Genomic DNA, 23,779 nt, shown 5'->3' on the forward strand with positions numbered 1-23,779 from the left:
ATGGATCTATATCTAGCATTTATCAAAAGTTCTCATTCTTCATAAATGAAATACAATCATCTGAGCATATCAAATTATGACAACTTAATAGCTTATTCCACATTCATGTATATTATTTAATCACTTGTATTCTTTCAAACATATTGTGCACTACTACCACATTCAATTTAGAGAATGGATATGTATTTATAGCATTTATCAAAAGCTCTCATTCTTCATGAATGAAACATAATCATCTAACCATATCAAATTATGATAGTTTAGTACCTCGAATTTCATGTCAATGTGCATTATTAAACCACTTGTCTTCTTTCAGATATTTTATGCACTACTACCACATTCACTTTAGGGAATGAGACAGTTTCAATGAAATAAATTTCATGACTGATTTTCATCAAAAATACATTATTTCTCCTTCATTATCGTTATATTATCAATATGGTACATCGAGACTCAAACTCAATGTCTTATCATATAAAGGCAATTTAGGCCATAAATCAATGGGACTTTAACCCAACATCTTATCATCATGGTGCATTAGGACTCGAACATATGTCTTATCTTCTTGGTAAGATTAGACATAAATCCATCGTCTTACCCTTTTAATGCGATGAAATTTGAATTCATTTTCTTGCTTTCAATCAATAGAATACTAGGCTAACTAGTACGTATACATATAACTCAAAAAATATTGATAAAAATATTAAATTAAAAGTAAGCAGATAGCTCAACTTTATAGTACACGTATGTATTGGTCATCGTTATCCACTTTCTCATAGTTATAAACATATATATAATTTAGCCATAACATAATTAGTTATCAATAATCGCCAGTACTGGTGGCCATACATTGCTTGCTAACTTCTACAAGAGTTACAATATATCTACCATGCACTTAATCATATGCAGAGAATTGATTTTATCTACGTAAACTAAGGAATCATTAATTAATTCTTTGCCACCCTAACCATCTTAATTAACAGAGTCACTTCTCATATGCATAAGTGGGATACATACCTCCAGCAGCGTTAGCTCTGTCAATCTCACAGAGACAATACTACTACAGTGGTTTAAACTTAGTTAAAAGATTAGAGACTCGTGTTATAACGTGTCATGAAACTATATAAAACAATAATCATAGTAGGGAGAAGAGAGAAACCATATTATTTCTTTAAATGATATTTAGGGATTGAGGGATATTCACAGATCAATTACAATGAACGAAAACTCCTTTATTTATAGGGAAAAATTGAATTGATCACTAAATAGGATTCCTAATTTTTCTCCAAAAGATCCACATAATAGACATTTATTATAGTACAAATATGTTTATAACAATTATAAATATTTTATTAGGCTATTGGTTCAGTTTTTTATTTTAAGATTTTGGTTAATGCTTAAATCGATAATCCAATAACACCATACTAATTTTATCCCTAATAATTACTACTCCATATAATAGTGACTTTAGATTTTAAATACAAACCCTATTTTGTTTTGCATTTTATAGTGTCGTGTTGGTGCTGCTATTTTTGTCTAAAGTCATTGGATAGGTGGGGTTCTACTCATCAGTTTGACCTTCTTTTTTTCCCTTCGTTTTAGAGAGATTGTTATAGTGCTACTGCAACCAAGTTTGATACTTAACCAGAAAGAAAACAAGTATGTTTTAGCAATAAATTAATTAAATTTGCTTCTGATTGTAATTCGTGTAGATTTTTATGTATAAAGACAATGTATATGTATGAACAAATGAAAACAAGAAAAAACAAAAAAAATTAATTAGAAGAGCATTTTCTTATCGGTTAAATAGAAAACGAACCGTTAAGGACTAATAATGGATAATGAATATCTTATTGGCTTAGTTAATTGTCGATTAACGTATTTATGAATAAAAATTAATAAATTAAATTAATTATACAAAAAAATTGAACTAAATCGATCGACGATTAAATCCCTAGTTAACACCACTCGTTCCACACCTTGGGAAGGGATTCGGAAAGGAGAAGAAATCAGGCAGAGTTGTTTCAAAAATGTAGTTAATGGTGGTACGTTTACTCTTCTTCGTGCAATACTTCTCAATCAACTATTATGTGAAAAATTAAGGTACATCTACTAGTTCCTCAAACTAGTAGACTATTCCTTCCATAATAAAATAAGATGTTGAACGTCCGTTAGTTTTGAGGCAAATTTGAGCAATTTCTTTAATTATAAGGGCTTGTTTAGTGGAGAAATAAGTTATTTCGAGATTAATTATCTCGAAATTGTTATCCAACTTTCACTTTAAAATAAAAATAATATCATAATTCTTGAATAATTTATCCAACGATTTTATTCTAGTCAAACATGAAATAAATTCATCCTAAAATTAATTTTAAAATTAGTTACTTTTTATCACCAAACGAGCCATAAGGGTATATTCGAACTAAACTTAAATAGAGAGCAAATTTGTTTATTTTCATAGTTAAAAGGGCAAATCTAAACTAGTACACTAACGACAACAAAGGGCAAACTTGTCCTATTTTCCATAAAATTTAAATAGAGTAAATTTGTTTATTTTCATTGTTAAAGGACAAATCTAAACTAGTACACTAACTACAACAAAGGCCCCCCCCCCCAAAAAAAAATTGGACATTTTTGACCTTTTCTCCTAAGTAAGAAAGAAAATTAAAAAAGGGAAAAACATCTTTGAAGTAAAGGGATATTTTTAAAGCCATCAATCGTTTGAAAATAAAACTAATAATTTTTGCCTGGAGCATTTTTAAGGACCTGTTTGGTCATGCGATATGAACTCATGATTCGAAATCATAATATGAAATCATGATATAAAATTATGAGACGAAGTTGAAGTTTTGTCTGAAAATGCGATTTGAACTTTTTATGTTGTATGTTTTTCATAAACATAAAAATCTCATAAGTTGTAAAACTATCAAAATTGTCTCAATTGTTTATATAATCCAAATAAGCAAAAGTTTATAAAATCGCATTATACATTATCACAAAGCTATTTAAAAAAACACAATTTTTATTGATTAAACCTTAATTAATTCAATAAAAAAATAAAATTGAACATAAACTGTAGTGTTCAAGTTGTTAGTAGCTAAGAAAATTATTTTTGCAATTAATGTCATAGACCACCGTGATTATTCTTCTCTACTCAATATAATGATGAAATTATTTTATTATTAAACATTGATTTGAATGAAGTAGTAATAAATTTGATAAAAAATAATGAATTTGGTGAATATAAATGGTACTCCAAGAATTAATTTGAAGTAAAATTAAATTTTATATTGAAGTGAATAATCATTATATGAGATATAAACGGTTTTAAAAGTAATAATATGAATTATAAATTTTATTTACATATGAAATAAATTATAAAATAATTATGGATTATAAACTTGTGGTCAATTTTTGTATTTGAAAAAATCCACTATCATGATTCAAAATTTTTAAATCATGATTTTTGGTGAATTTAGGATTTCATCTCATGATATAAAATCAACATAGAATTGCATGTCCAAATGCTGATTTTATTTCATGAGATGAAATCGTATGGCCAAGAATTTTCATTACTTCTCTCTATTAAAAAAATAAAATAAAAATGAAGCGATGACGGATTGAACAACGTAGGAGCCGAGGGTTTTGCAGGGTTTAACAGAACCAAATACTAGGCTCCAATCTTGAAAGATCACCATGAGAAGAGTTTCATCTTTTGCTTCTCCACATCTTCAGGAGTATACCAAAACTTGTTTCTGTCTCATTTCTAAAGACTTCATCTCCCACTTTTCTTCTCTCCCCAGCACCAGCACCAGCACCAACCCCATCAATGAAAACCAACCAATTTCCACTCAATCATCAAATACCCATCTCAAATCTTGCACCAAGACTCAATCTTTACTCTTCTCCAATGTCAAAACCCAACAATCCCAAACTTTCAACACACTTGTGGAGCAAAACCCATCTCAGTTATCCTCAAGACAAAAAAAGATTAAAGAAAGATCACAACTTGAAGAGGCTTTTGAGTCTGCAAAGACCATTCAAGAAATGCTTCAGGTTTTTCAAGAAATGGACGCAAGTTTTGATGAGAGGGAACTTGGTTTGCCATGTCTCAGAATAGGTCTTAAACTTGACCAAGAAGGTGAGGATCCAGAAAAGGCTTTATCTTTTGCTAATAGGGCTTTGAAAGTATTGGATAGAGATGATAAATTGTCTTTGCCTCTTGCTATGACCTTGCAATTGTTGGGCTCTACTTGTTATAGTTTGAAAAGATTTAATGACAGTTTGGGGTATCTTAATAGGGCTAATAGGGTTCTGGATAAATTAGTAAAGGATGGTTCTTGCAGTGTTGAGGATATTAGTCCCATTCTACATGCTGTTCAGCTTGAATTGTGTAATACTAAAACAGCTATGGGGAGGAGAGAAGAGGCCCTTGCTAATCTTAGGAAATCTTTGGAGTTGAAAGAGATGACTCTGGAAAAAGATAGTAAAGAACTTGGAAGTGCTAATAGGGATGTAGCTGAGGCATATGTCGCAATATTACATTTTAAAGAGGCTCTACCATTTTGTTTGAAGGCCTTGGACATACACAAGGCACAACTAGGGCAAAACTCTGTAGAGGTTGCACATGATAGGAGGCTTCTAGGAGTTATTTTTACTGGATTAGAAGAACATGAGAAGGCATTGGAACAAAATCAGTTATCACAGAAAGTCTTGAAGAACTGGGGTCTTGACTCTGATTTGCTTCGTGCTGAGATCGATGCAGCCAATATGCAAATAGCCTTGGGGAGATATGATGAGGCCATTAATACTTTGAAGGTTGTTGTTCAGCAGACTGGAAGAGAGAGTGAGGATAGAGCTATGGTCTTTATCTCCATGGCAAAAGCATTATGCAATCAGGAGAAGTTTACGGATGCAGAGAAGTGCCTTGAAATTGCATGTGGAATCCTTGGAAAGAAAGAAAATATCTCCCCTGTTGAAGTTGCTGAGGCATACATGGAAATTTCTATGCTGTATGAGACAATGGATAAGTTTGAAGCTGCTATATCACTATTAAAGAGAACACTGGCAATGCTTGAAAAGCTACCTCAGGAACAACATTCAGTTGGAAGTGTTTCAGCACGAGTTGGTTGGTTACTGCTCTTAACTGGTGGAGTGCAGCATGCTATTCCTTTCTTGGAGGATGCAGCAGAGAGGCTGAAAGAAAGCTTTGGATCAAAACATTATGCAGTTGGTTATGTTTACAATAATTTGGGTGCAGCATATTTGGAATTAGATAGACCACAATCTGCTGCCCAGGTTTTTGCATATGCCAAGGATATCATGGACGTTTCTCTTGGTCCTCATCATACAGATACAATTGAAGCATGTCAAAACCTTTCAAAAGCATATGCTGCCATGGGGAGGTCAGAAATTCAATCTTTTCTTTAAGTTATAATGGAATTCGTTAGTGTACATTTTTCTCTTTGAATGGATGTACCTTTACCAATTACACCAGCTGAGTAATTGAAATATGTGTTCTATGAATCCTTCATTTGTCTTTGATTTGCCGGTTAAAACGGGTCTATGAGGCAGGTATAGATACGTCATGCCAAATAGAATAAAAATTATCACAAACTGCACGTATTCATATCCAATACTTGCACACCCCTGTATCATGTACGTTTAAATGTGTCCATGCAACATTTATTGACACAAGAAGTTTAACGTTCTTAAGTTGATTCTTGAGATTACCTTTCTGCAGTTCTTATTTCGTCTTGCCTCTTGAATTAGTTGATATGTATCTTATATGGTTAGTTTTTGTTTCCATGAATTCCTCATATAAATATTATTAATATGTCAAGGGAATAGGTACTCCTCTTAGTAGCCTTCAGTATCCGTTGTTTATCTGACATTTTATTTCATATGCCAAGCTTCTGCGTGCTCTATATGTTACCTTGTGCTCTCACACATTTTGTCGAAAACTAGTGTTCCAGTTATATAAATGTACTATGGACTGGCTGTATGCACTGCCTCATATTCTGCCACGTTGGAAGTAATCAATACCAACTCTTGGAGTCTCTCTTTTATCCGTAGAGATTACTGGTCTGCTGCTATGCTGTGACAGTGACAGAACATCTCCTCAGTTTGATCATGTTGAGATAGCTTACTACCAATAGATTGATCAATTATCTATCTGAATCATTATTGGTTGGTATGAATTCCAAATATTTTATTAGATGGAGATATGTAAAGGAGGATAGTAGATGGAAACAACACCAAAGCTTGTACTTATCCATCTAGACAAGTGACTTGACACAGTTGAAATATTGAGAAGCTTTAATTGAACTATTAGTTGTCCGAGTTTGATTTGCACATATGAACCATAGTAGATCTAACAGACTTAAAAGTTTATCTAGCTAAGTAGACAACTTTACATTCGTTGCTTTGCAACCAAGGGTGTAGCTTAGTGGTCGAAGAAGTTGGAATAAAAAACAATGGAGATAAGGGTTCAAATCCGAACAGAGGTCAAAAGAATTAGGTGATTCTTACCATTTGCTTAAATCTTGGTGGAAAGAGTTTCCAGTAGCTATATGTAATACCTAAATAGAATAGTCAAGGACTCAAGGTATGGAAGTTGGGCCGGACAATACCGGTATGAAAATACAAATGTAGCTTAGTGGTGAATAATTTAAATTAGTAGATTAGGTTAAGGATTTAAACTCACCAATAACATTTGAGGCTGAGGAAATGTTTTTTCTTTTTCTTTTTCTTTTCCTTCTGATAAGTAAAAGGTCATTCACAAAAACAGCACCAAGAGAATGCTGTAAATTGTACATGATGAATGACTCAGTCTCCTTTTAAAAATACAAGGAGTCTTAAAGTAAAACGGAGTGTCAATAGATTAAAAGGTGTGTTGATATGACATACATCTTTCATCTTACACCAACAAAGAAGAAGATTTGAAACAGTAAATATTATACAATGAATTTCAGTAATCCTTTCAATAATCTGGAACTTCTTTCCTTCCTTATTGCCATATAATGCACAGGGGTATGTTGTTCCATATTGTCTTCAGTTGCTTTGCAGTTCTCTTCCTCTCCAGAAACTGATTATATCCTTCACTTTGCTGGTATCATCCATCTAACCACCAACATCTTTGTAAGCATTCTCCATAGATGGGCATAGGGACAGTGAAGAAATAGGTGTTCCTAGACTTCTTCTGCACTATTACACAGGTAGCATCTGCAACAAGATATTTATCCCCTCCATGGCTTTTTCTGGGTGAAGCAGGCTCTGTACATCTATCCATGTGGTGCACATTACTTTTAGGGGTGTCTTGTTCTTCACCAACCTTTCAGGGTAGTTTGCTTCCTCTGCCGCTTGTAACCGCAGGTTATGCAAGAAGGGGCAGCCCGGTGCACTAAACTTCCAGCTATGTGCAGGGTCCGGGGAACGGCCCGACCACAAAGTTCTATTGTACGCAACCTTATCTTGCATTTCTGCCAGAGGCTGTTTTCAAGGCTTGAACCTAGCAGGTTATAGCAAGAGTTAACCGATAATGAGCTACTCTTACCTTCCTTCCATGTAAGTGAATCTAGTGTTGAGCCTAAGCTTGGGGGCATTCTCCAGAGGGTTGGCGCATTTTCCAGCTAAAGAATATGTTGGGCCACTCTTTTATTTCCAGATCCGGATAATATCATTCAGGACTATAGTTCACCTGTCATTTAATCCCCAGCCTTCAGTAGAATTTCTTGCTTCATGGCAATGCAATACTGGTCAGGAAATGCTTCCTTGTGGACTTTTTCTAACCATGCTTCTTTCCACATTTGATCTTCTTTTCAGTAGCAACCTTCAGTTTTACCAGTGTTTGAAATTCATGCCATAAGTTCCTTATGCTCTTCCAAAGAGCAAAGATATGTTAGGGTTGTTTCCCTGGTAAACCAAGGGTTGTCCATCCCATATCTTGCACTGACTACCTTTCTCCAGAGGGCTTCTTCTCTACGGAGTCTTCATAACTGTTTGAACAACATCCATTTGTCTGTGGACTCTAGTTTTTTTTAATACTTGTAAGTCCCCCTCTGTTGTGGTTTCTGTTACGATAGATAGTTTCACTGAGTGGATCGGAATTTCCTTCCCCTAGGAAACTGCCCCTTATTCTGTTCAACGTTTCTCAAAATATGCAGGCATAGGGGGAACATGGACATTATAAATGTATGAATGCTATCCAAGACAATATTAGAACTAACATGATTCCTATAGATAAACTTCGCTTTTTCAATATTGAAAGTCTCTTTTCTAACTTTTCAATCACACCTTGCATATCAGGTTACACATGTTTTTTCCTCCCAAAGGAAGGTCCATGCATACTTTTGGTATTTCTCCAACTCTACAATCAAAAGTATCCCAATTCCCGTTTGTTCCTTAACTCGTTTATTTGAAACAAAGAGCTATTTCTCACATTTATATGTAGCCCAAATCCTCGAATGAAATCACATGACCCATAAGTATGGATAATTTTTTCACTTCTGCACCGTAGATAATAAGAGCATCATCGGCATAAACTAAAGAACCTCTGATTTTAGCCTTTTAGGGAACTCCTATTTTGCCTAACCAATCCTGCAGTAGTATTGGAATGAAATAAACCGCAATGGACACAGAGGATTATGTAGTCAGTCACAACTAGTTTTGAGATTGCGAAATGGTTATTTACTGATTGATCTTAGGACAATAGATCAACATCAAGCGAAGTGATTTATATTTGTATACTACAGAAAGGATAATTTGAGAGAATAGAGAATAGCGTGCAGAAAGTGAAGCTCAACTGCATTTTGCTATTATGTTTTTGGTGTAATCAGTTATACTCAAATGATACTGTCTCTATAATTGATGTTTTAGAATCAATTTAGCATGGATCAGTAAGAATTGGGGCCACTTGTATATTTGGTTTCGGTACAACCCATGTACTGTTTTGTGATATAATACAAAGTTACCAAGTTCAAAAAAATACCACAGAAAGGAAACCCATGTATTGGTTAGATAAACAAACTATGTTATATAAGTTATTTTGATTGAAGAAAGATGTTCTGCATGTAAAAGCCTTTTTGATTTACCCTACATTTGGAGTTCCCTTTTTATTTCAATAGAGGTATATATGTCTAAAAAAGAAAATAAACTTAAGAAAAATGGAAAACTCAAGCAAAACCTTTTCTATCCAGGAAATTTGATCAGTGTAGGAACTTTATTCAAATTTATTCCTTTAGTATTATTTAATGACGTCCATCATCTAATTGGTGTCGATAGGTTGCACCAATCATTCCCACCTCTGTTTTGAGCTTACATATTTCCACCTGTAGTGCATTGACATTAAGACTTTAATAGTTTAATTGGAGTCAACTGTCCCACCCAATTCCATTTGGCGTCACTGGTCCTGCTTGCACTAAATTTAATTGCAACTTGTTACTAATTATAACACAATAGCATCTTTCTTTATTCCTTCGCTTTTGTCGTACATTAGATTATTAGTTTGTGCCAGGATTGCAGCTGTTCTATCACCACTACACTAGAAGTTTAAACATCTAGTTATTTCTGTTTTTCAATTTTCTTGAGTTAGATAATGGCTTTAAGGGGCCATTCTATCCGCCCATAAAAATAATTTACAACTTTGGATGACATATTGACAGACAGATTCTGATATTGACTTTCTTTGTATATTGTTTTATAATTAATTCAATCGGCTAGATTCATATAATTCTTCATTGTCGTTCTTCTCCGTTCTCTCTGTTACTGCATCTATCTTAGACTCCTAGATGGAAACTTGATGTGCTACATAGCTTATTCTCTGTACTTCTAAATTCGAGGACAAAATTAATTGTCTTCATAATGTTTTCACAGACTGTCATTTTTTAAAAATAAAATCCTCACAAACAAAGAGACAAAATATGGAGAAGGCTCTGTGGAAATGCAATTTGAGAATCCTGAAAAAGTGGGTACATTTATTTATTCACGCAATTTCAGGAGTGTTGGGGCCAATTATGCTTGCAGAGGTTCAGTTGTAGCATATGCCTCCAAATTCAATGACATAATTACCTGGACCTGCATATGTTATCCTCAAACCTTAGTTATAGAAATAATATTTGTTGAGAACAAAGCTTAAATGACTGTTGGAAGTGAGTTACGTTATTTATAACTTTATTAAGCTCCAAAAAAGGCTTGAAACTAGAAGTTCTTTATCTTTAGAAAAGTATAATTGAACGGTTTGTTAAAGTTTTATGATGTTCTTAGTTGAGTGTGAGAAATATGTCTAACCTGTTATTTGCGATTTTTCAGCTATCAGCTTGCCATAAACTTCCAGGAGAAAGCAATTGAGGCTTGGGAAGGCCATGGTCCAAGTGCAGTAGATGAACTTAAAGAAGCTCATCGACTTCTTGAACAACTGAAGAAGAAAGCTTCTGGTGTATCCGATGGGAATAGGATGAAGGCCTTACCTTTGGCTAATTCTAGTGAACAAGTTGTTGTTTCAGCCATTGAAAGGCAAAGAAATGCAACTAAAATGCTGAATCAGTGAAGTTCTCCGTAAGTTTATTAATGTGCTCTTTCCCTTTTAGGAATAAAACAATACCTTTTGTTAGTTTGATATATCCTTTTCACTGGAACCTATTCTTATAAGCTTCACCAAGGATATTAAAGCTACAAGATCTGATCGGTCTGCAACTTTCATCTGTCATAATAGTTGTTTGTTTTACATTGAGGTCTCTGTCCTGATTGATAACATTCTGGAAATGACATTGCATCCAGTTCAATTTCATGTCCATTTCCAAGTGTATGTAGTTGATGTGTTTGAATATTCATTTTAATAGCAAGTTTTTCTATCCTTTTTGATGTTGCTAATATTTGACAAAGAAAGATGAGCTTGGATGAAACGACACAGACAACGAGTATTCGTTGATCTTAATTTGTACAACTTGTTTGGAATTGAAGCGTGTAGGAGACTATCTCATTCCTTTTTATTTAGGAATTCCTGATGTTGGTGCTGGCAAGTTCTCACATGGCATGGAAACAGGGAATTGACCATGCTACATTTTCGTTTGTTGTTTCCGCAATTTGTGACAAATATATGCAACACGCAGAATCTTTGCATAAAAAAATTGTACTTGAAAGAGTTTTGAATTACTTTACTCTTTTCTTAGATTGTGAATCTTGAGGTTTGACTTTTTTTTTTAATACGTTATTAGTGCATTCACACGGATAAGAACTTTCTAACCAAATTGAGGTACACTTTTATCATTTTGGCTTCCAGCAACTTGGAAAAATATTCAAGAAATGAAATAATCTACACTTGGAAAAGAGAGGATTGTCCTCTAGTCTGATTTTTATATAGAGTTGTTTAGCTAAATCTATTAGGTAAAGGAGGGATGTCGAAAGCTCTTCTGTTCCCTTTTAAATTCATCCGAAAAGAAAACTTAACTGCCTTCAAATTTAATACTTGATCCACGAAAAAACATAATATTAATTATTTATGATAAGCCTTGTTATGATAACCTGAAAGAATAGAGTAATAACTGACTCTGTAAATATATTTTTTCATAGTCAATGTTTGGTTAAATTCATTTAAATAATAGATTGAAGTGGGTAACGTGGTTAGTTGAGGAAATTCCTGCAAAGATATCCTCCAAGACAGCTTCACATGACTTTGTGCCTAGAAAATTGTACTGTGTGCTCTTCAAGTTTGACCGATTCATATATGTCGTGATTGGTAAATATTTTCTCCGATTAAATATAAAACGTAATTTTTTCATTGTATTATTATTAACTTGAGAGAAACATCCATTAATATGGGCAATGAATTTTGTGATGCTGTAATGGGTCCCTTGCCATGGATTGGACCCTTATCTCATTTTTTTGCCATTCTTTCTGATTTTCTCACACTCAAAGATCAGAGGATAAGAAATCAATTGGAACACAATCATTTTCACTCATGAAAAATAACTAGTACAAATAGTAAAACATTTTCTCTCAAGGTAAAACAGGCAAAGAATTATACCACAAAGCTCCAATTAGGTCTGTGCAATGCTCATGTTCTCGTTGTAAACTAACGAACTAGAAAAAAATGATTCTATCACTAAAACCATGCTAATATTTGTCAAGTTTGCAACAAAGAATGGACAAACAAAAAACAGATTCAAGATAAAAATTTTAATATTCAAAGGGTAAAACTGATGTCTTGGATCTTCTATGTCCAAAAGAAAAGATTGATTTTCGAATTGATCTGCTACTGCTTTCACCATTGTGTCTCACCTCATTGATCAGCTGCCTATTATGGCGTATCATCTGTTGCACTGACAAATAAACATGTCGGTCTGCTGCTGAATCCATGGAGAAAGATCTTCTTATAGGCTCAACTGAAAGCTGAGCATCTTTATCTCTTACATTTATGCATTCATCACCCATGATTGAAAACTTTCTTGTTTGCTGTTTGGCTAACTTACCAATCCTCTGTTCAAACTTTCTCGATGAGTGACTATGACTTCTTGATTGGGGTTGCAACAGTTCTCTACTAATAGAGTTACTTGTATTTTGCGCCTCTGTTCCAAATTCACTGCTCAATTCAATCACAACAAAATCTTCATCACTCTCTAAAATTCCGCTTCTTCTAAGAAGCGGAATATGAGGATCTTGAGGTGATGAGTTTGGTGCGACAATCATATCAAGTGGATGTTTATTTGTAGTGCCTGAAATGCTAGTTCTGCAAAGAGGACAACTAGCATTATTTTGAAGCCAAATGTCAATGCAATCCAAATGGAAAGCATGGCTACATTTTGGTAAAAGTCTAAGCATTTCATCTTCTTTAAATTCATTCAAACAAACCACACATCTCCTAAAACTTCTTTCACCAACTCTGTTTCTGCTGTATGGAAAAGTTGGAATTTCTCTTATCACCAATTCATCAAGTCCTCTGCTTTCTCTTGATGGTGTATAGGCCATTAAAGGGTCTTCATATTGGCGTGGGCGCGTATTGAAAAAGCGCCTTAAAGGGTCAAATTGTTGCCAGTTGATGCAGCATTTTGTTACAAAGATATAATAACTCACTAGCAAGAATCCTATAGACATGATTCCTAACATTGCGACGCCGATTATTGGGAAGCCACCTTCAGAAACTGAACCCATAGGAGATAATTGAGTAGCACTAATGTTATTGCTCTGCTGGTTTTTGAATGAAAAAAGAAATTCATGAATGGAGATGTGTTTATGTGATGCTGCATCCATCAACACCCTAAAGAATCAAGAATATGATGAGCTTGATTGGTTCGATGATTTCGACCTTGAACTAGAAGATGTTATGTTATCTTTGGACAAGAGGTCTCGGTTAGAGACTGAATTGTACGTGTTTATGAATTGAAAGAGATTCAAACTAGATATAAGATGAGTGAAGTTTTATAAAAAAGTGAAAACTTGGAAAGTCAAATATGAATAAAGAAATAAGAGCATTGAATGAAATGGGAGAGCTTTGAGGAACACATGCACTTAATTATGTGTAATAATTGCTGTTCAAGATTGATAAAAATATAGTAACATAGGTGTTTGAAAATGCTGAGACATGGAGTTGGGGGAGATGGAGTGAACAAAAAATGCAAGTTGACTCTATTATTAAACTAATAAAAGAACAATAGAGTATGAAGCAGACTTCACATTTCCACTTGGCCTGTGCTCCATTTCTTTTTTCCATTTTTACTCCATCTATTCACTTTTATTTATCATTTTTAACATATATGAGAAAAAATATATTTTTTCTATTTTACTGTTAATGTTAATTATTTGTTTTCCAAATTATTTTTTATAATAAAAAATTATGCGTCAATTAATATGTACATTGTGGTAGAATACTCATATTATATTATTATTTCTTTAAAAAAGTGCAAAATTCAAAGTAAACAAAAGGAGTACTTTTACCCTTACTATTTCATCCGTTCACGTTTACTTATCATAATTCACTTCTCGAAAGTAAAATTTTCAAACATGTAAATATTTAAATTTAAAATATTAACCAAATACAATTTAAAAGTTAATCAAACTGACTCTCGTGAAGTGAAACGTAACAAGTAAAAGTGAAAGGAGATAGTAGTAATTATTCTTGAAAACTACAAATATAAATAAAGAGTAAAATAGTTAGAAATCTCATCCTAATTAATGTTTCTTAAGATGCGTCTAAAAGAGAATCACGTCAATAATTTGAAACAGAGGATCTATATATCATAACACAAGAAGGAAGAATAATTTGATAGTAGATTTTAAGTACTACAAAGAAATTCAAAATTGTGAAAGATTACATAAGTATATCAAAGAGTTACAAAATGTTGAGACTTACCAAAAACAATGGTATGGAAGTTTAAAAAACATTAAAATGACACATGGTTTTCTTGTGTAGATAGGGGAATGGGATGACTAGTCATTAATGAAGAAAATATGGGCACCTAATCCTATAATCATTCACAAGACATAAAAGTAGTACTTGAAGTATGTTGCACGATTCCTAATTTGAAGTGAAAAAAGATATGGACCCTAACATCAACATCACACTCCAATCTTGCCGACCAAATGGTCCATGCAACTCCAGGCGTGGGTGGCCTCATCAACACTAGGGCTTCCAATCTCCACACTTCGACTAATAAGGGGATCAACTACAACTAGAAGAATTAATAATCAATCGCATAAGAGTCAGATTCAAGATTCAAGATTTAAATTCAGTCATTAAGATTTTTAATATTAAATTTATATATATGTAAAACATAAAAGTACAAATTTTTGCGAATGATTTATATGGATAATCGTATAATAACTTGTTTGTCGAAGTCAAGACGATTGGATCTAGTTTGAACCTATGAATGCGGACTAAAATTAAAGTTTATATCTTGAAATAAAGAAGGCATTTCTTGATAAGTAATGTTATTTCTACCATGATCACTTGTTATAGTCTGACGTCATACACATTTAACTAAGTTGGTTACACCGGTCTTCTTACTCTATACAATAAAGTAGTATAGATCTAGTAATACTATACTACTCTACCATGATAAGTAATCTATGTTTTTTCAACCTAATACAACGTTCCAGATTGCAAAAGAAGGTGTATTTTACTTTGTGTGTATATCAATTGTATTCTATCAAATATAGATGAGATATTTGTATGGAAAAATTACTAGAAAAATCACTTTTTAATAAATAATTACTGATTTTAGCGATATTTTTTATTTATTACCATTTATAGCAATATATAACAATATTATGATATATCTACTATGTATTAAAAGTGAATTATGTATGCAATATAAATGTATTATAAGTGTTTTAAAATATATTATACTTGTTTGGTAAGAAATTGACACAATGTATTATAAGTGTATTAAAATATGTGATAAATTAAGTATCCATGAATAAAACTTGTATTATATGAGTTTTATAAATTATTCTCGCAAATATGTATTAAAATTGTATTATAAGTGTTCAGTGAAAAAAAATATTATTGCTATAAATAGTAAATATTTTCTTAATGTTGTACATTTATGTAAATTTCCCTATTTGTATTGGGCAAGAGATGGTGGAGACCTCTCTTCTTCCTTTTCTGTTCTACGATTTCATACTCAGATTCTCAATATGCCCGAACAAGGGAGAGTTACAATTTGTGCAACACATGGTATAAATGTATAACAAGGACAAAATACAGTTGAATACATTGATACAAATCTATAGTCAGTTGCAGATATACTCATTTATATTGATACAAAATGAATACATAAGGAACAAATACACTTGATACAATTGTATTCGTTGATACAAATCAATTTTATCAATTGTATTCGTGATACAACTTGATACAACAAATACAACAAGTATTCATCCTCCCTCTCTCCTTTTTTTGTTGCTTCTTCTCGTTGGTATTCTCCTATATTTTGCTGCTATTTGCTATGATTTCTCTCGTCTTTTGCTTGGTTTGTTCTATCCATTCAATGTTAGTCTTCTACATGTAGAAATATATTATGCGTCCTCTAATTCAGACTATTGGTACTGAAATAATGAAACTTTTGTTGTAAATTTTCAGTAATTTCTTATGATTGAGTCGATTACATTGCCATTTCGAAGGTTTACTGGGAATTTTCATTTATGTGAAGTCGTCATTTGATAAGTGACATATCACCCATTCTTTTCGTATAGACGTTATTCTTGAATAAGCTATAAAAATCGATCTGATACCTTTCGCAGGATCAATAACTAGAATCCACAATACATATCTAGTAGGTATATATACACACCATGTCTTGTTCCAAAAATTACATCTGGCATTAAGCCTTTTTGAGCTGATGGGAGAAGGATTGGGCCTTACTGGAGATATCTTTGGAAATGAACTCACACAAGCACAAATTCTTTCAGTCAACCACTATCAATCACCTCCTATCCAAACGGGCCCTGAGTTAAGCGTCATTTTGTATGACATCAGTATGAATACCAAAAGCCTTGGAAGCATTGATAAAATCTCTGTAAAGAATGGATTCGTAGAGAGGAGGATTAGACTCATTCAACAGGACTTTTGCTGGCTCAACAATGCTGTTGGGAGTTGGATTGACAAATATGGCTATCGATGTTCTTGCTTCCTTTGAATTTGTTACTGCTCTATGCTCCACACTTCTTAACTTCCCGTTACTGATTATCTATTTCATTCAAAAAATTACACAAAATATATAAAAGTAATGTGATAGAAATCATGATTCACACAATAATGGAATGGAAGTGTCCATATTACTACTATATTATATGGAAGGCTACAAGCACACAACTCTTGAACTACATGTGTGCTTGTAGTCAAGAGTGCTTTTCTTGAAATATAGAAATGACGATAGTATTACTCCCGCCATTTAAAAAGAATGACCTAATTTGACTTGATACGAAGTTTAAAAAAATAAATAAAACTTTTCAAATTTGTGGTCTTAAATCAAAGTTATGTCAAATGTACCAAAATGTACTTTAATCTTGTGGCCCTAAACATGTTATGTGGAAAGTTGAAATTAAATTGTTGCTAAAATAAAAAAAAGGTCATTGTTTTTGAAACAAACTAAAAAAAAGTCATTCTTTTTTAAACGGAGGGAGTATTATGTATTATGGAATCAAAAACTTTTTTTTCTTAGACAACGTTAAATTAATACGTACAACTACTTTTTGTTGTTATTCTGTGTGTCTAAAATATTAAATCAGAAAATTGAAGTAAACTGAAAAATAGAAAATCAGAAAATATCTGAGATTACAAAATTTATTATGTATCCTTAAGGAATTTAATCCCTTTATTGTATCTGAGGTTATGCATTACTTTATTCCATGATAAAATGAATATACTTATTAATGAAATAGCGGTACCTCAAACTTCAATAACTTCAACAAACTCAAAAGCCAACAATTAATCACACGAAGCTGTGATATTTGTTTGTAAGAAAATATATGCAAAAACAGTAAACTCAATGCAGAAAACTGAGGGAAAACCTCACTAGCTATTTGTAGCCAATGACCTGGGTTGATGAGGTGTGAAAACTCACCTGTTCAGAATACGTATGGTGTATGTTGGGAGAAAAATGTCTGTTCAGAAGGAACAAGTCCTTTTTGAATATTTTCCGCAAATTTTAAATTTATTCCGCGAATAAATAAAAAAATTATTAATCAATCACATTATTTGGAGAGTTGAATTGAGCCACAATGGCGATAGCGCAAGGTAGGGCCCTCTTCTAAGCTCTTTAAAATAGCTAGAAGGAGTGTTTCTAACTAAGAGCCCGTTTGGATAGGCTAAAGTTGATTAAAACCAACTTAAAACCCTTTTTTAGCTTTTGGACGTGTTTGCCTAGTGTTAACTTTAAGCCATAAAGTTCTTAAAGTCAGTCAAAAATGAAAAGTTAGGATTTCTAACTTTTTTTTTCTAAGTGCTTAAAGCCATTTTGTTTGACCATGGAAATTACTTTTATATCCCTTATATTTTAACTAAATTCCCAAACTACCCTTTTTATTCTTTTAACCCTAAAATTCAAATACTTATTTTCAACATAAGCACTTTTATCCAAACACTCAACTGCTTATTTATAAAAATAACTTTCAGCACTTCAAAATTCGAAAAATATTTTATACATAAAAGTTTCTTTTTTTAAGCAATCCAAACAGGCTCTAAATGCACAAAAGATCCCTTCTTCACCACGGAGAATTGCACTATATTTTTCCTTCATCTTATTTTCCTACTACTTGTTCTTGTAAGGCTTAGTTACTCTTTCAATCTCAATTTACGTGACACTTTTTTCTATAATCACTTCCAAAAAGAATGATACGTTCTATATTTAGCATTAATTTAACTTAGAATTTTTTATTTTACCCTTAATGAGATAATTTATAACTATACACAAATATTTACGTATGATTTATCTTTACAAATTTCAAAAATCTTATATTTATTCTTAAACTCTATGTACAATGAAATACCGTTACTTTAATTGAGACGGAATGAGTATGTTTATGACATCTCGATGTAGTTTTTACTTATGTTAATTGAAATTTAAATAACCTAAATTTTCAAAGATGAAATTTAAGAAAGGGTGAGACCCTTTAATGCGCTCTGATATCATCTTATGAAACTAACACTAAAATGAGAGACCTTAAGATGTTTATCTCGTTAGCATTGAAAATCCACCACACTAATAATGGAAAAGATTCTTCAGTATTTGGTCCAAGTTTTGTCACGACTCATTTTAAACTAAATAAGTTAAGAGATGAAAATTAAAAATTATATTATCTAATTTTTATTCTACAAATAAAAATATATAATATTTTATTTAAAAAAATATTAATGATGGAGTTAATATGATTATTTATATATATATAAAAGGTATATTATCAATTTAAAAAGCATATGTATAGGTAAGTACCTCCAACTGGTTGCCTATGTTGACAACAAATGCATTAGGCACAGAACCAACGCACATCCATTGTTCATCTACCAAAACTTGAAGACCACTCACATTTCCTTGATATATTATTGTTATGAGGCTCGGATCCCGATGTTTTAATATGCCTAAAGTCAGGCTTGGATCTGGGCATGGTGGATAATTATTTGCTGACAACAATTGAACTTGGCTTTGTTCATCAAAGTAGCCTGATTCAATTCCTAATCCTTCGCATATCAGCTCCAAAATTGTCAAACTTAGCATCCTTATTTCCGCTACATATTTTCCCACTACTTCTCTGCTATTAATAACAAAACCCATCAGTTATTTATTTGATTTTTACTAGATTATAGTACTCTGTTTAATTAAGCTTCTGAGAAGTCTATATATATATATATATATATATATATATATATATTTTAAAAGGTGTTTATTTTAGAGATTTGAGGTGTTTGAAAAAGTTTTTAGGAGGGAAAGGAGGAGGGGGGTTGAGTAATAGTAGAAACTGTGTTTCAAAAGCTGAAAAAAAATATTACTTTTTAGCAGAATTATTTTTAAAAAATATGGTCAAACACAAATTATTACTCTAATATTGTTAAAAGCACTGTCAAAATTGATTAGCTGAACACAAAGTACTACTTTTAAAAAGTGCTTTAAAAGTAAACATGTTTGAAAAGTTTAAACAAAAAAAAAGGAGGCTATAGATCCCCTAAAATTGGATGAGAAATAGTTGAACAATAATATTTCTAGGTATTTGATATTGTTTGATTACCTGTAGCTGGCTGGTTTATCAGGCCAACTTTGCATGCATTTCTCCAGAGGGTGACAAGGGTGTTTTATATTATCTCTCCATAAATGGATGCCATTTTTAACTTCTTCTTCGCTCCCTGTGAAGATCCATCCTTTTCTAGTTGGTACATTTATTTTTTCTTCGTCAGCCATACTGTTGAAAAACTCTTCAAAGGTAGACAGTGTTTCAGTCACCACATTCTCTGGGATTCCATGGTTAATCACCTACAGAAACAAATTTAGGATTTAAACAGATTCGAGTTTGAAATTCTATCACATCACATATAATTTGCTAGATTCAGAACCTATTGTTCATAGCTATTGATATTTTAACATATAATTAAGATCTAAGGTAAAGCTACTAAATTCGAATGAACCTATTTGGCTACATTCGCCTCCCATATCCTCCAATCTTTATTAGTCTAGACTCTAGAATCGGATTAAAGATTTAGAGACATCGAATTCAAATGAGGTCCGATTTAATTATTTTAAATATAACATATACCGGGTCCAGGTCAAAGATTATAGAATTTTTGACTAAAATAAGTCATTATTTAAACTAATTTATTAAAATAATATATTTTTTTAAAATTTTACAAAATTAGTATAAACGTTATTGATAGTAACGTATTAGGTCATATTTTATTTCACAAAATTAACAGATAAAAATAAGGGTGACGGTTGTTAAAGTAGGAATACGTTATCAGTGGTAACGTTTTCGTAGGAATACATTATCACCGGTAACGTTTTTTCTCCTTCTGATAAATATATAAATAAAACGAACCCAATTAACATTGTGAGAAATCGTGGATCAGGGGCATGTGGGTTCAAATTCACCAAATGTATTCGAGTTCGAACCTCAAATTAGGCATAATTTTTAGTTCTTCTTAGTTTTTTTTTAAGTTACAATTAGTGGGTCTGTGTACTTTTTTTAAAAAATTAACTAATAGAAGTAGACCATTATAGTTCTAGACTTCTTGTCCATGGGGAATAATTTTTAATTTATTAGCTCAAATTTCTTTTTAAGTTTCGTATTTGAGAATTATTTTAAATTCTTAATAATTTAGGCTATATATTTATAGTTTTCAAATAGTACTTAGTTTAAATTTTTTTATAATATACAAAGTTGTGTATTATATTTCCTTTTTATTTATTATATACGAAAGATAGGTGAGTATATTTTTATTTATTTAAAAATTTTGCTGAATAATGTTGGAGTATGCATGAAGAACATTTATTCCAACAAGATTTATTTTATAATCATTGTTTGAAAAATGGGTGAATATGACTTTAACAGAGAGTCGTAACTGACAGTCACGTTTTTAAGTAAAAACATTACTGACAGTAACGTTTTATAGTTAAATTTGTAGGTTTTGATTCTATACTTGCAGAATTCGATGGCCCGTGATTGAATTGTTAAGAAACATTATTTTGAGTAACGTTTTATGGGTAAAACGTATCTCAGAGTGACATTTTTATAAAACTTTACTCATAGTAACATATTATGTTAAAAACGTTACTCATTGTAACGTTTGTTAAGTTAACGCCGTCAGGACTAGTATATAGCCTAAAATGTTACTGCCAACAACGTTTATATTAATTTTGTAAAATTTTAAAAAAATGTATTATTTTGATAAATTAGTTTAAATAATGGCTTACTTTGGTCAAAACTTCAAGATTATAACATATAACGGGTCTAGGTCAAAGATTTAGATCCACACCTAATCTTTAAACACTTGCTTGTTTTTCTTGAAACAATAACAACATATCCAATCTTTAAACACCTGCTTGTTTTTCTTGAAACAACAACAATATATCTAGTACAATTTAATAAATGGGGTCTGGGGAGAATATGATGTACGCAGACTTTACCTCTATGTTTATGTGCAGAGAGGATGTTTCCTCATTTGAGAAAAAAAGGAGATTTAGTATACCTGGAAAAAACCAAATTCTTGACCAGCTTGCAAGAGTTGCTTGATTGTTTCCATTTTTTGTGAAGAACTTGCTAGGGATTTTCCAAGATCAATAACTGGGATTTTGTTGCATATGGGTATAGGGGCATCCCCTGGTCTTTCTTCTTGGGGAAATGTAAAACACTGAGGCACAGATTGAACATTAAACCATATTGTGTTATGCTTCTCCATAATTGCCCTGAAAGCTTCTTCAACTCCAGCAAATTTAAACATGGATAGTCTATCTTATGCTAATAATTAAGTACATGTGCCTGGTGGTTATGCAAATGGTTACTTAATTATTTCTATATTGATTAAAAGATAGAGACATATATACTTTAAATTAATTAACCAACCCACAAACGTACTCCCATGAATATTCTATTGCAAAAAGTTTTTTCTTAATTACGTCTCACATTATCACTCCCAACTTTAATTTCTTTGACATTGAACAACTTGCTGTTTTAAATATAAAACGCAGCCGGCCACTTTTGTCGTCCATGGTAAAATTTTAGAATCTTAAGATACATGGAGTTCCTTTAAAAAGAAATAATCCTAGATCGAAAAAATACACGAATGTTCAATCTATTTGATTAAAATTGACAGATATCAAACTTGATTCTTTAGATTTGATCAATCAGAAGACAAAAAGGATGGATTGGTTGTCACATAAAACTATAATTAGCTATAGCTAAAAGTACATTATTTAACAATAATTTCTCTTTCATACCAATAATCATATTATTCAAGTAAAAAATGTAAGTTGTAGCCATTTAACCTGTATATTTCTTATGATAATTTTGTTGTGGCTAAGTAGTAGGTTAAACAAAGGCCATATAATAATTTTCACTAGTTGTTTATACTATTGACAAAAAAATCTAAGATCACAAATACAATACGAATTTGAAAGATAAATACAAGTCTCAATGTATTTGTTTCTCAAATAGAACAAAGAATAAGTAAAGGAATAAGAGAGTCCGCTAGACGACAAACAACTACCTCCCAATGTCTCCTCGAAAAGCCTCGGATGAACAAGAAGGAAATCTAACACGCAGGTCCGGGCTCGATACCTACACAAGTGTAGAAGCAAGGAGTGGTTACCAAACAACACGGTACTCAGCAAGTAAACTAATAAGATCAGGTAAATCTAATAGAAAAGGAGAACTTCTTCCATCCCAACCGAACTACCATAACTACAATCTGCACAGAAATCAGCCCAACCTAAAGTTCACAAGGCACAGTTCACAAGGTTTCATAATCACAGTCCAAACGTTATAACTCACTGATCATAAGTATCCCATTTATCAATCACAAGTATCAAGCTTATCACACATAAATATCAAGGTTATCATGCACAATCAATAATCAGGAATCATGAAAAACACCCTAGTCCTATATACTCGCCGATAAAGACCTCAACATCAATCACACTTGCTAGTAATGACCTTGGCATCAATATCATTTGTCGGCAATGACCTCGGCATCAAAATATTTGCCGGCAATGACCTCAACATCAATAACACTCATCGACAATGACCTTGACATCAACAACACTCATTGGCATTGACCTTGACATCAACATCACTCGCTGATAATGACCTCGACATCATACACTCTCCAACAATGACCTCGACATCAATAACATGTCCATATCATCACCGTGTTATAGAACTAATTCGAATAGGCATGTTCACATAACAATAAGGAAAACTGATGAGTTCAAGTAATTCATAATCACAACAAAGCTATCTAAGCATTTCTTCAACCACACATCAATATCAACATCACGATAATTTATATTTTTCAACACAATATTATCAACACATTGCTTTTTCAGTAACCCTATTCAATTATTAAGGTTAATTCTTTTGAGTAGTTAACCTATCACCTCCCATTACTCCCCAACACATACAAGGAAGAGAATTTAAGAATTCTACAAGATTTACAGAGTTTTACAGGTTCACTTGACTTAATCAATCACAATCAATGCAAAACTTGAGTTTCTCCTTTCGAACTGTAGCCAAATCAACACAATCTATTCAAATAAGTGTTCACAATGAGATTCTGAAATTAACAGTAACCATATTACACAAT

At 32.3% G+C, this 23,779-nt stretch overlaps 3 protein-coding genes across 4 annotated transcripts; 1 reads left to right on the forward strand and 2 right to left on the reverse strand.

The window, feature by feature from the left end:
- Nucleotides 1-3,600: 3,600 nt before the first annotated feature.
- LOC129882756 (protein KINESIN LIGHT CHAIN-RELATED 1) lies at nt 3,601-10,855 on the forward strand. The gene is made up of 2 exons (XM_055957195.1): nt 3,601-5,405; nt 10,309-10,855. Exons 1-2 carry the CDS (start codon nt 3,697-3,699, stop codon nt 10,544-10,546), a joined length of 1,947 nt encoding a protein of 648 aa, XP_055813170.1. The 5' UTR covers nt 3,601-3,696; the 3' UTR covers nt 10,547-10,855.
- A 1,101-nt stretch (nt 10,856-11,956) lies between these two features.
- On the reverse strand, nt 11,957-13,490 carry LOC129881718 (RING-H2 finger protein ATL16-like). Its single transcript, XM_055955832.1, has one exon. The coding sequence runs from the start codon at nt 13,243-13,245 to the stop codon at nt 12,175-12,177; it is 1,071 nt and encodes a 356-aa protein (XP_055811807.1). The 5' UTR covers nt 13,246-13,490; the 3' UTR covers nt 11,957-12,174.
- Nucleotides 13,491-15,881: 2,391 nt separating this feature from the next.
- Nucleotides 15,882-21,930, reverse strand: LOC129881719 (hyoscyamine 6-dioxygenase-like). Of its 2 annotated transcripts, none has more exons than XM_055955834.1 (4): nt 21,668-21,930; nt 19,717-19,958; nt 18,927-19,242; nt 15,882-16,682 (listed from the first exon to the last, which is right to left on the reverse strand). In XM_055955834.1, the coding sequence occupies exons 1-4, from the start codon at nt 21,917-21,919 to the stop codon at nt 16,446-16,448; spliced, it is 1,047 nt and encodes a 348-aa protein (XP_055811809.1). In that variant the 5' UTR covers nt 21,920-21,930; the 3' UTR covers nt 15,882-16,445. The 2 variants fall into 2 exon arrangements, with proteins under 2 accessions (XP_055811809.1, XP_055811808.1); XM_055955833.1 differs by having other exon boundaries at nt 18,927-19,245.
- Between the last annotated feature and the right edge of the window lie 1,849 nt (nt 21,931-23,779).

The sequence above is a fragment of the Solanum dulcamara genome, chromosome 3, assembly GCF_947179165.1.
Source record: "Solanum dulcamara chromosome 3, daSolDulc1.2, whole genome shotgun sequence".
Lineage (NCBI taxonomy): Eukaryota > Viridiplantae > Streptophyta > Magnoliopsida > Solanales > Solanaceae > Solanum > Solanum dulcamara.